Here is a 13,329-nt window from a genome sequence, read left to right as displayed (position 1 = left end):
CGGACACTAGGCACTATGCCCTAACAATCTTATGCTATTACATGACCAATCTCATGCAATCCCTACCATCCCCTTCAGCCTACAGCGGGGGAATTACTCACACATGAATGGGGGAAACATTGCTGGTCGATGGAGAGGCGTCGGTGGTGATGATCTCCTCCAATTCTCCGTCCCAGCGGAGTGCCAGAACGGAGTTTCTGGTCCCGAGACGGAGTTTCGCGATGGTGGCGGCGTTCTGGATGGTTTCTGGCGACTTCGACTTCCCCCCGTGCATTTTTAGGTCGAAGGCGTTAAGTAGTCCAAAGGAGGGCGTCGGAGGCCGGCCGAGGGGGCCACACGCTAGGGCCGCGCGCCCCCCTCCTGGGCCGCGCCGGCCTAGTGTGTGGGGCCCTCGAGCCTCCACCTGGCTTGCCCTTCTGGCTCCGTCAATCTTCTGGAAAAATAAGACCTTTCGCATAAATTCCGAACATTTTCCTGAAAGTTGGATTTCTGCACAAAAACGAGACACCAGAACAGTTCTGCTGAAAACAGCGTTAGTCCGTGTTAGTTGTATCCAAAATACACAAATTAGAGACAAAACAATAGCAAAAGTGTTCGGGAAAGTAGATACGTTTTGGACGTATCAGACTCCTCACGCAGAAATTCCGGCTACCACTCGTCAATTTCTGTAGGATTAATCGAGCAGATCCATCGGCAATTTGTTTTCTTGATTTTGGATTGGGAGCAAAGATTCATTTGTTCGGGTTGCGTGCGTGAAGAGAAGTTCATGTTCCTTATTTCCTTCCTTTTTTGCAATGCGATACGCTCACGAATTTTGGGATTTCTCTCCCGATCTAAATGATGGAATTGTTCAGATTTGATTCTGTGTGCTCGTGATCTATCCTTACTCATGAATGTTTAGATCTGATTCTGGTAATTAGCGGTGGAGCGGGATGGTTAATATACACGAAATTTTCCAAACTGCAAGATCTATGAGTCTGCTCGTTTCGTTAGCTATCCAAATCAGGATGAAAAGAGGTTTCTCCAACCCATCTGTGAATCGTGAGGACTGAAGGTCCAGGAATTACTCCACGGGAAAAGTAATAGGGGGTTTTCTACAAATGTGTGAGAGCAGGTTGGTGGTGGGATGAAGACTTCAATCTAGTCATTCGTGCATGATCCATGGGCTGAGGAGAAGAATTTTCAGATTTTCAGAACTTTTCTATTTTCACCTGATATGTCCCCTCTAATTTCCAGCGTAGACGATGAAGACAATCCGGCGAGACGCTGACCTGCACACGCGCATAGCAAACAAGCCAAAAATGTTGATCAGCAGGAGAATGATCCCTCACTTGGCTATACGTTGTTAGGTAGTATGCGACTCTCCTCGCGGATTGATGCTAGGATAATAATCCGGTTTAAAGTTCCACTACGGGAACCAGTCAAGGTGCCGACGGCCGGCGGCCGTCGGCACAGCTTGCTTTGCCTTCGGCACAGGCTTGTGCCGACGGCAGCCGTCGGCACCTTACCGTCGGCACAATAACGCTTCGGCACAGGAAAAGTTACCGTCGGCATAGGCTGGCCGTCGGCATAGAAATATCGCCGTTTGTTAATTCTGACTCGAAGTTTTTCAAAATAAAAAATTCAAAATTTTTTAAAAAAAAATTCAAAATTTTTTAAAAAAAAATTCAAAATTTTTTAATCTCTCACATGCACCATTTTAACTCTAACTACACTTAATATTAGGTCAAATTCTACTCATGGCCAGACTTCCCGGTCAGTCACCCATCCTCACACTACTCCACCGCTAGCACGCTTAACTTCTTGGTTCCATTTAGACTAGATTCCATGAAAGAAATGACACCTTATTGACAATAATACCATATCAATACTATTAACCCTTATTACTTGTTGTCGCACATCATTAATTTTTGAATTCCAAACAATTACCTACATAAACTACAAGAATAAGTATATTAATCTTGAATTCAAATGGACAATAAAATGATTTATTTTTTTCTTTTTTATTTAATATGGAATAATTAATATCTGTAAATCAAAATTTGACAAATAATATGTCTAAATCGATTAGAAAAATGAGAGGAATTCAAATATGACATCTATATCATATTTTGAATCTAAAAATAATTTTTCCAAAAATTCATGAGCATTAGATCATGTACCAGTAGTTCAAATCTGGCTGGCCTCCTACCGATTCGGCAGCAATTTATCTTTTTCATGAGGAATGGACGGAAAAGTTCCAGATACACCGGTTGAGAAATTTTCCATCTTAGTTGGTCTAGTATTTTTGCAAAATGTGTTGGTACCAATGTGAATCTTTAATTTTGTGGTTGCTTCACAAAACACCCCGTTTTCGGCACCTCAAAAATGGAAAATGGTTTTTTCGTGCGATGAAATGGAAAACTTCCTCCTGCAATATCGTAAGACATTCCAATATGCACATTTGTGCACAATATGGGCACATTATCACAAACTATGCCGCGATTCTATCCATAACATTGGTCGTTTGACCTAAATGTCATGAAACCTCGAACATGATAGCTCATTTGTGAAGGAATTTTGTGATGTTCACAATTTTCAAACTTTAATATTTTTCCTTGTAACTATGACACATAATATGACACCACGCGAAGGTTTCACATTGTTTGGATCATTTTCGAATTTTTTATGCATGTTTCGAACTATATTCAAAATGGCAGGCATGAAGATCCTTTGCCCGGGGCTGAGGCTCGCTAAACTTGCACTGGATCTCTGATGAAATAGCATGTTGTGAATCTAAAAATAATTTTTACAAAAAATTTTGAGCAATATATCATATACCTATAGTTCAAATCTGGTCGGCCTCCTACCGATTCGGCAGGAATTTGTCTTTTTCATGAGGGGTGGACGTAAAGGTTCCAGATACACCGGTTGAGAAATTTTCCATCTTAGTTGGTCTAGTATTTTTGAAAAATGTGTTGGTACCAATGTGAATCTTTAATTTGGTGGTTGCTTCAAAAAACACCCCGTTTTCGGCACCTCAAAAATGAAAAATGGTTTTTTCGTGCGATGAAATGGAAAACTTTCTCCTGCAACATCGTAAGACATCCCAAGATGCACATGTGTGCATAATATGGGAACATTATCACAAACTATGCCACGATTCTATCCATAACATTGGTCGTTTGACCTAAATGTCATGAAAGCTCGAACATGATAGCTCATTTTGTGAAGGATTTTTTGTGATGTTTGAAAATTTTCAACTTTAATATTTTTCCTTGCAAATATGACACATAATATGACACCACGCGAAGGTTTCACATTGTTTGGATCGTTTTCAAAATTTATATGCCCGTTTCAAACTATATTCAAAACGACGGGCATGAAGATCCTTTGCCCGGGGCTAAGGCTCGCCAAACTTGCACTAGATCTCTTATGAAATAGCATGTTGTGAACCTAAAAATGATTTTTACAAAAAATCCTGAGCATTATATCATGTACCTGTAGTTCAAATCTGGTCGGCCTCCTACCGATTCGACATGAATTTTTCTTTTTCATGAGTGGTGGATGGAAAGTTTCCATATACACCGGTTAAGAAATTGTCCATCTTATGTGGTCTAGTATTTTTTTAAAATGTGTTGGTACCAATGTGAAACTTTAATTTGGTGGTTGCTTCACAAAACACTTCATTTTCGACACCTGAAAAATCGAAAATGGTTTTTTGGTGCAATGAAATGGAAAACTTCGTCCTGCAACATCATAAAACATCCCAAGATGCACGTGTGTGCACAATATGGGCACATTATCTCAAACTATGCCACGATTCTATCCATAATATTGGTTGTTTGACCTAAATGTCATGAAACCTCGAACATGATAGCTCATTTTGTGAAGGATTTTTTGTGATGTTTACAATTTTCCAACTTTAATATTTTTCCTTGTAAATATGACACATAATATGACACCACGCGAAGGTTTCACATTGTTTGGATCGTTTTCAAATTTTATATGCCCGTTTCAAACTATATTCAAAACGGTGGGCAAGAAAATCCTTTGCCCGGGGCTGAGGCTCACCAAACTGGCACTAGATCTCTAATGAAATAGCATGTTGTGAACCTAAAAATGATTTTTACAAAAAATCCTGAGCATTATATCATGTACCTGTAGTTCAAATCTGGTCGGCCTCCTACCGATTCGGCCAGAATTTGTCTTTTTCATGAGGGGTGGACGGAAAGGTTCCAGATACACCGGTTAAGAAATTGTCTATCTTATATGGTCTAGTATTTTTGAAAAATGTGTTGGTACAAATGTGAAATTTTAATTTGGTGGTTGCTTCACAAAACACCCCGTTTTCGACACCTCAAAAATAGAAAATGGTTTTTTCGTGCGATGAAATGGAAAACTTCCTCTTGCAACATCGTAAGACATCCCGAGATGCACATGTGTGCACAATATGGGCATATTATCACAAACTATGAGATGATTGTAGCCATAACATTGGTTGTTCTGTGTGAAAGCCATAAAACATCAGACATGATAGCTCATTTTTTGAAGATTTTTTGAGATATTTGCAATATTCCATGTTTGATATTTTTCCAAGAGAGATCTTATTTTTCTAAATTTTTTGATATATTATTTGTATTTTTCTGAATTATAATGATTTAGTTATGATTTTTCAAAGATTAATGTGGTAAAATGGAAAATAGCTATGCCGACGGCATTGCCTTCGGCACAGGGTTGAACCGTCAGCACAGACCTGACGCTGTTATCTCGCCGTTACGGCGGAGAGGCTGTGCCGACGGCCGAAACTGTGCCGACGGTTGCCGTCGGCACAAACCTTCGTGTGCCGACGGTTTTTCTGTGCCGACGGGACCTGCTGGCCTGGCCGGAACGGGTCCTGTGCCGACGGCCCCGATATTTTGCCGTCGGCACAGGATCTGACCGTCGGCACCTCGGCGCGTTCCTGTAGTGTTTGTCCGTCCCTACGAAATTACCGCGAGACGGAGATTCAAACCCAGATGACCTGGCTGCACATTCGCTAGCCTTACCACTGAATTAGTACTCAGTTCTTACAGCAATCAAGCCAGGCTATTTGCAAACAGCAGCAACCCGCGTACGTACACTAACACGTACAATCAGCTAGCCTCTTGATGGCTTGATGGATCTTTGAGCTAGCACAACTCACGCACACGGAAAAAAATTGATCGCCACATGTCCACATCGTGCCTGTTGTTTCTATTAATTCCCCGTTGTGGATTACAAGTCAGGTTACACGTGCATATATATGCCAGGACTAGCTACCGAATCGAACTAGCTAGCAGATCGAGTCGGCAACTAAAACCTACTCCTATACGTACATGTATTATACCGGCCCGTACACACTGAACAACGGCACATGACGCTGTGCCGGTGTCGGACGTGATTATCGTTCCGAGCAGTCTAGCTTCTTGGGTCACGGTGGCAGTTCAAACGGAAAGCGTGCAAAGCTGTTTCCTGGAATTTTCCCTGATTCCCATTGGCTTACGATAGTTGCGTCCGGCCCGCGTGTGAGCGCGTGTCCTCTCCGTTGCCGATAAGGAGATATTGTCCATTGGAGCGACCCGGCCGGCGCTACAAGAACCCACGGTCCACACGACCAAGAACCAACCTGCAAAAGAACCAAACAGTTAGCCTGCCACGAGAACGTCAGGGAGATCCATCGATCGATCCATGGAGCAGCAAGGCGACATGACGCAGCAGCTGCCCGACGACGCGCTGGCCGGCGTCCTCGCCCGTCTCGCTCCACGCGGCATCGCCGCGTCCCGTTGCGTCTGTAAGGCATGGCGAGACATCATTGACGCCCGCCACATACTGCGCGCCGATCTCCTCCCTCTTTCATTGGCCGGTATCTTCATTGACTTTAGGGAGCTGAGATACTCCGAGTTCTTCTGCCGTCCACCACCACGGGAAGGCCTCGGGGTCAGGGAGAGGATTGACTGCGGGGTGGTGGATCACTGCAACGGTCTACTCTTGCTTTACGACTCCGTGGCTAACCCAGTCATGGGGTGGGAGGAGCCTTTGCCGCCGCGGCCACCCCCAAGTCACGGGATGGAGTACCAATTCGAGGACAACTACCTCGTGTTTGATCCTGCCACATCGCCCCACTATCAAGTGTTCCACGTACCCCTTGTACCTCATGGCGAGACCGTGATGGCAGAGTCAGAATGGCCACCTTCATCATTTGTAATGTGGGTCTTCTCGTCAGTGAATGGACAATGGGAGGAAAAGGCCTTCGTACGACAAGGGCCGCCCGCAGGGACTATTGCTCAATTGGCAGCATTCCAATGGTGTGATACGCGCCATGCCGTGTATTGGCGTGGTGCGCTTTATGTGCAGCGCGAACACCATTTTGTCATCAGGTATGTGGCTACATGCACACTTGTTAATTATCATTATTAGATCTTGGACGGTAGTTTCACTTTTCGTCGTTTATATAACGCGTTTGCAAATGATATGTTTCCACACAGGTTATCGTTATCAGATAGCACATACCAGGTAATTAAACCGCCCAATACTCTTCAATCCGTGAGAGGCCATGATAGCTATCTAGGAAAATCCAAAAAGGGAGTGTACTATGTACTAATGTTTGGAAATTCAGACCTTCAAGTATGGGTCCTTGAAGAATCACGTGATGCATATGCTGAGTGGACGTTGGAGCATGATGTAGACCTTCAAGTACTAATTCCACGTCTCAACTACCGCCCGCAAGCTTACGGGCCATGGATCTTGCAGGATGTTAACTACAACGAAGATAAGCGTATCACTATTTACAACGATAATGAATCTACAATAGTAGACCAGGATTTTGAATGGAACTCAGATGATGATGCCCTAGACACTGAAGATATGGTTGACGATATGGTTGACGCATGCAACCACAATGGTGCTTCGGTCCTTGGACTCCATCCTTTCAAAGAAATCGTCTTCCTGAGCTGTAGCATAAGTAGGGGATTGGCGTACCATTTGAGTACTTCCAAGCTTGAAGACATCGGTAGCATATATCCAAAATATTACCGTGAAGTTTCTGGCCCACATAGAGATATTCAAGATTTTTTTTCCATACACACCTTGCTGGATGGAGTAGCTCCCCAGTAAAACTTTATTTTGAAGAAAGAACAACTCCCTCTGATTGATAATTGCTGTCATGGTTTTAGTGAAAACTTGTATTGTGGTTAAGTTGGTGCAAGTTTGTACAAGACAAGAGAAATATATATTTTCTCATTCTTAAGGACTCTGATTTTCTGATTTATATTGTTATTGCTAGCAAAATGAGGTATTGTAGCAATATTTTAATTGAATATTTTTAGGCCATTGAGAATTTTACGTTCTGACAACACCAAGTACGTTGATTCGGATCCTTCTCGACGTATCCTCATGGGCCCAGCTGCATAGCGCACTATGTCTGTACCACGTCACGCAAAAAAAAACTTTGATGGCCAGCGGCGAAGCGTGATCACAAATTGGATCGGGTTATGTTTTTATTAAGTCTATTTTTCAATCATAATTTCGTTGGTCACTTTTATTCTTGGGACTATCTAATCATCATCTAGCTGAAACTGCAGTTGGTTATCAGTCAGATTTCCCCTCCAGTGGTATTCTTTCCCTCATTCTTCCGTCCATGCTTCAGTATTCATTCTGATCAGGTGGAAAAAAATATTCATTATTCAGTCTGGTTTTTATTCGGTTTTTTAAATCGTGACTAGCCTAGCTCCCGAACTAATCTCTGTACCTGGCGTCCCTAAAGAAATCCAAACATGGGCTAATTTATACACCACAGGTGCATCTGGGTATTTCTAGGCCTTACAAACGGAAAACAAAACCAGGGGATTGTACTTCTTGGCCCGCTCTTTCAATTCACACACACAGTAGGTGGGAAGGTGACTCCACCTCCATGGCCGGCCACACCAAACGGAAGGGGGGGAAACCCACGTTGACTAGGTTTTTACTTTTGCGTATATGGTAGTTTTCAATATGGACTCCCATGAGGAGTATGATTGGAACCTAGGGTTTTCCCACTATATAAAGGGGAGAGGAGGGGAGGGGCCGGCCACCACTTGAGCCGCACCACCAAAGGGCACCAAGGCCGGCGCCCTAGCCTTCGCTCCCAAATCCTAGCGCCACCCTCCTCCATCTCTCTCCCGGATGGCTACGGCGAAGCCCTGCAGGATATCTCCATCACCATGTCGTCGTGCTGCCGGAATTCTTAGGAGGATCTACTTGTCGGCGGGGGGGGGGGGGGGGGGGGGTAACCCCCGGTAGGCTAACCTGGGCTATAATTAGCCGGCATAAGGTGTTTATATCGGATAATTTAAGTTATGCTGGAGTACGGCATAATGGTCTCAAGGACGTTGGGTAACCCAAAGTTCATCCGTCCGGAATATCAACCTAAGATAGGAGTTTCCGACATAAGGGACCCCGGAAGGTGATCCGGCATAAGAATCCGGGATACGGGTCAGTCTACACCTGGATACCAAGGGTATGCCGGTATGTTGATCCGGCATAAGACCAACGGTCTACTGAAGGTCAAAGATCCGGTCGTCTGGTACAGGACACAGACGATGTATGCAGGATCAGCTTTATACGAAGCTCTGAAGCCAAAGCAAGCCACTAACGATTAAACAGCCGTAGGCCGACCAAGAGGTGTCACCAGACAAGGGCCGCAGAAGGGAACGTCATGGCCTGATCCAAAGAATCTTTATAAAGTTAGCTTAGGTAGGCATAGATTCCTTGGTGGTTCCGAGAACCAACCTGAGGTTGGGTGGTTAGGAGGGTGGTTGTACCCCCAGCTCACCAGAGTTCAAATCCCAGATTTGACATCTGTGTGTCTCATTAAGGCGGAATATTCATTCATTGGGAGGCGACGTTCCCGTCGACAGCGAGGAGCCAGTGGTGACTTCGTCAATTTCAAGATCCCGCCGGCTCAGTCTTTCGGAGGTGCTCATAGGGGTAGGGTGTGCGTGTGTGCATTCATGGGGTGAGTGTATACGCGTGTATGTGAGCGTCTGCGTTGTACTGTGTTTCTCAAAAAAAAGATTCCTTGGTGGTTCCTTTCCTTGTAAGCCTCATCTCCCCTATATAAGGAGAGGGGTACTTTCCTTGCACGAGAGAGCATAATCTTATACTTAAGCGGTACGCTGCTTCTTCCCTATAAATTCTTCTACCTCTAGTTCTTCTTCAACCTCTAGCCAACTGCTAAGGGAAACGCCTTGTAGTTCCTTGTTTGGATCATATAGTAGAAGAATGCAGGAGTAGGGGATTTACCTCCTCACGAGGGCCCCGAACCTGGGTATATCGCCCGTGTTTGTGTGTGTTTGAGTGAGTACGATCTCCATCCTCCCCTCCTCCGGTTCCCTCGGTACACATTGGCCCCAACTTAAGCCATCGCATGGCATCTGTTGATTCACCACGACGACAGCTGGCGCCCACCATGGGGCCGGCAGTTGTGCCGGCAGGGGTTCGTATCTGGACGGGGTTCATCACCGCCTCCGGCGAGCGTGTGGTCTCTGGCCTCATCCAGAGGCTCGGCTCGTTGGAGTTCGTCAGCGACAGTGCCGGCAGCTTCGCCAACGACAGCAAGTTCCCTAGGAACGGCGGCGTCATGCTCTTCGGCTCGCACCGTGTCTACCTCGGCACTGTGCCGGAGCCCTGGTACCCATCAGTGGTGTTGGTGGCTCCGGATCCACCAAGGTCTGCAGCAGCCCGCGGGTTGCGTACCGATCGCCCCACTGGCAGCATCGAGGTGATGATGGCTGGCGCGGCGGATGTCGGCAAAGGAGCAGCCGGTGACAATAGCGCCCCCACCAGGTCTACACGCGTGGAAAAACCCGCGCTCGAGCGGGACGAGAACATCGCCGGCACCTCCAACATGCCACCGGCTTCTACTCCTCTTCAAGCCGCCATGAACGTGTTGTCGACGCCCATCGCGCCCAATGCCGATGCGGCGGGGCCTCAGGCTGAACTGGAGGTACAACGCCAGGCGCTTATTCACGGAGAATTCGACGTAGCCCGTGCCCAGCCTGAGCTCAACATCACCCTACGAGAGTATAATGCAGCACATGGATTTTCTTCAGTTAATGCATATCCTGCAAGAGTAGTTGCTACCCGGCTTATAGGTCGTAACCTAGATAAGGACTTGCGCCGGGAAGTTCATTTCGGTAAATCTATGTCGGTATCACTTTCACCGGCAGAGAAGCCGAAGTACAGCACTCCGGATAAAACTCTTAGGGCTGCTCGAGCCACGATAGAGGCACTAGGATCTCTATCGAGTGATGCCCTGGTAAAGCAGCAAGCCCGGGTTAAATAATTACTTGCTATGGCTACTAAACAAACTAAAGAGGTTGCCCGGAGCAAGCAAGGTGCCGGTGCATCCCAAGTCGTTCATTCATCTAGAAATGCCAGAGAAAAGTCACATGGGCAGGCATCGTCCCCTCATCCCGACAGAAGAAGTGAAAAGGTTGTTAACACCCAACAAATAACGGTGTATGATCCGGTTTTAGCTGGAAAACAAAAATCCGGGATGAACAACACCGATAGAAGAAGCCAGGGGGCAGGACACGGTTATCCCGGAAATGGTCATGCCGGAAACAGCGAAACAGGGCAGAACTATCTCCCAGCAAGAGCGGCAAATGCCGGTGCAGAAATGCCACCTCCAAGATATCCAAGAGCCGGTGGTGCGGCACCAGGCCGGTATGACGATGATGACTCTGAGCTGGAAAGAGCTGGTTATCACAGAAACCCTCTGGAAGACCATGTGGGGGAAAGATTCCTGTCGGAACAAGATGCACGACACAGATTGGATATAGTCTATCTGTCCGAGATAATCGAAGCTGAAGGTCCTCCGGGTCCGCCATGTTTCGACCCCCGGATCATGAAGGAAGAACCTCCGGTGCGTAAATTTCAGTTGCCCCGGTGATGTGGGCATTACCCTTCGGGTAACTAGTATTACGCTACCTCCTACGGCCCAACCAGGGGCCCATGAAGATCATCCACCAACAAAGGTGGGCCATTATGTCGGTTCCAAAGAAGGATTCTGGACAAACAAGGCAAGAAGATGAAGAGACAAGTGAAGTTTAGATGTAGAACTATTTGTAACCTAGTCGAACCCGGATAGAACTCTCGAGACCTGGCCTGCAATATAAGGGCCAGGAGAGGGTCTGCCGGGGGACACACAATCACCGTAGCCATAATCACCGCAAGTCTAGAGCTAGGTCATTAGAAATCTTAATCTCTCGATGAGATCATAGTCAAATCCTTCGGCTACCCCATTGTAACCCGATAGTTTTGATAATCGATCAAGATCAGACAAGCAGGAAGTAAGGGTTTTACCTCACCGAGGGCCTCGAACCTGGGTAAATCTCTCTCCCCGTTTTTTTGGTATCCGATGTCTTGCGTCAGCCTGCATGATTCCGTCAACCCTAAGCCCCAAAAGGTGGGCATTGCCGAGGAGCACCCTCGTCAATTGGCGCCATCTGTGGGGAACCTTGGCGCAAGGCATATCATCGGCAGCTCCGGTCACATCAGCAGCGTTCGTGATGGATTCGCCAACACCCTCAAGTCCAAGAAACTCAGTTCGTTGCGGTTCCTACGAGTTCACATCACGCGCTGAGGCCTCGCGTCCAATTTCTTCGGAGTTACGCGGCAAATGGATGCAACCTTCGGTGGTGTCCACTTCATAGTTGATTCCAGAGGATTTCTTCGACTTCCCAGTTCAAACGTGTCGAGCCTAAGGACTTCGGTTCCAGAAAACATTGCTTCACCAACAGCTTTGGTTGTCTTGCCTGGGAATAGCAGCGAGAGCAGCCGAAGTTGATTTGGTAGCAGAGAGGAGCAATAGAAGAGGCGAAGGGATCTACGCCATGAAGAGGAATAACGAGCCGCAAGTCGCCTTCGTCAGTGTGAAAGAGGATGCTATAACACGCAATCAAGCAATAACCGCCTCCGTACACCTTATTTATTTGCCATGGAACAACTTGACTCGCCATGTTATTTGCACTCTTATATCTACCCAAAGGATAACATCGAGAAGGCCACTCATTTACTCAAAAGTTGTCGGCAGTTCCTCGACATTCAGAAGTTCTGCGACGAGCTAAGGTCCGAGTCAGAGGCAAAAGCTCGTTCGGCAGAAGAAAGGGCGGTAGCTTATAGTTACCCGAAGCAGCAGCAATATTTGCCAGAAGAAGATATTTACATACCAACCAAAGTTTACCCTGCGTCTCGAGGGCAAGTCAACATGATTCATAAGACTAGCTTTTCGAAGAGAGAAGACAAGAAGTTTTCGCAAGAAACAAAATTCGCAGAAGTAGCTATGGTAGAAGTACCCAATTATATCGACTGGTTGGATCAAAACATCCTGTTCAGCAGAGCAAATCACCCGATAGCCGTTCCAAGGCCCGGTCACGCCGCCTTAGTTCTTGAAGCATAGATTGGAGAATACAAACTGAGCAAGGTGTTCATGGACGGAGGAATCGGTCTGAACCTGTTATTTGCAAGCAGAATGAAGGCAATGGGATTAACGGTCGATATGCTAAAAGAATCGGATACAGGCTTCCATGGCATCATCCCAACCCGATCCGCTTATCCCCTTGGCAAAATTTCACTGGATGTAGTCTTCAGCACAGCTAGCAATTTTAGGAAGGAGAAACTTGAGTTCGAGGTGGTCGATTGGGAATCACAGTACCACGCCATCCTCGGCAGGCCAGCGTTTGCAAAATTCATGGCGGTACCTCATTATGCATAATTGAAGTTGAAGATGTCAGGCAATAATGGGACAGCAATAACTGTTCACGGGAGTTTTTCTCGTTCTGATAACTGCGATAGGGATTTCCAGAAGATCGCTTCAAAGTTTGGAGTCAGGGAAGAACTTAATGCACTCGATGTTATCACTAATCATACACAACCACCTGTCGATAATCGGAACGTAAAATCCGATGAATTTGACGTTGTCAAGGAAGCCAAGAAGCATCAAGTTCATCCCTCTGATCCGAAGAAAATGGTCAACACATCGGCAGATCTCGCTGCCGCATAGGAAAACACGCTCATCGAGTTCCTCCATGAGCGCTGGGAAATAGTTGCATCGTAACCATCCGACATGCCAGGTATTTCCCAGGGAACTCGCTGAGCACACCCTCAATGTTGACCCCAAAGCTAAACCTGTACATCACACGTTACGTCGTTTCTCATAACCAAAAAGAAAATCTATTGGTGAAGAAGTTAATCGGCTCCGCAAGGATGGTTTTATTCGGGAGCTCAAGGAAGCTGAATGGGTAGCTAACCCAGTCATGGTGCCAAAGAAAGATACGCAGTTCTTCGTAT

At 46.2% G+C, this 13,329-nt stretch overlaps 1 protein-coding gene across 1 annotated transcript; it reads left to right on the top strand.

Annotated features, from left to right (window-relative positions):
* The first annotated feature begins 5,570 nt into the window (after positions 1-5,570).
* LOC127348528 (uncharacterized) lies at positions 5,571-7,209 on the top strand. Its single transcript, XM_051374525.2, has 2 exons — positions 5,571-6,377; positions 6,486-7,209. Exons 1-2 carry the CDS (start codon positions 5,689-5,691, stop codon positions 7,111-7,113), a joined length of 1,317 nt encoding a protein of 438 aa, XP_051230485.1. The 5' UTR covers positions 5,571-5,688; the 3' UTR covers positions 7,114-7,209.
* Positions 7,210-13,329: the final 6,120 nt, after the last annotated feature.

This window comes from Lolium perenne, chromosome 4 (genome assembly GCF_019359855.2).
Source record: "Lolium perenne isolate Kyuss_39 chromosome 4, Kyuss_2.0, whole genome shotgun sequence".
NCBI lineage: Eukaryota > Viridiplantae > Streptophyta > Magnoliopsida > Poales > Poaceae > Lolium > Lolium perenne.
Note: the sequence above shows the minus strand (reverse complement) of the source record. Positions and strands in the feature narration are given on the sequence as shown.

Excerpts from the sequence above, each read along its gene's own strand:
- LOC127348528 (XM_051374525.2), top strand. The coding sequence starts at position 5,689 with ATGGAGCAGCAAGGCGACATGACGCAGCAGCTGCCCGACGACGCGCTG. Across the intron at positions 6,378-6,485 it reads GAACACCATTTTGTCATCAG|GTTATCGTTATCAGATAGCA; the intron begins GTATGTGGCTAC and ends GTTTCCACACAG.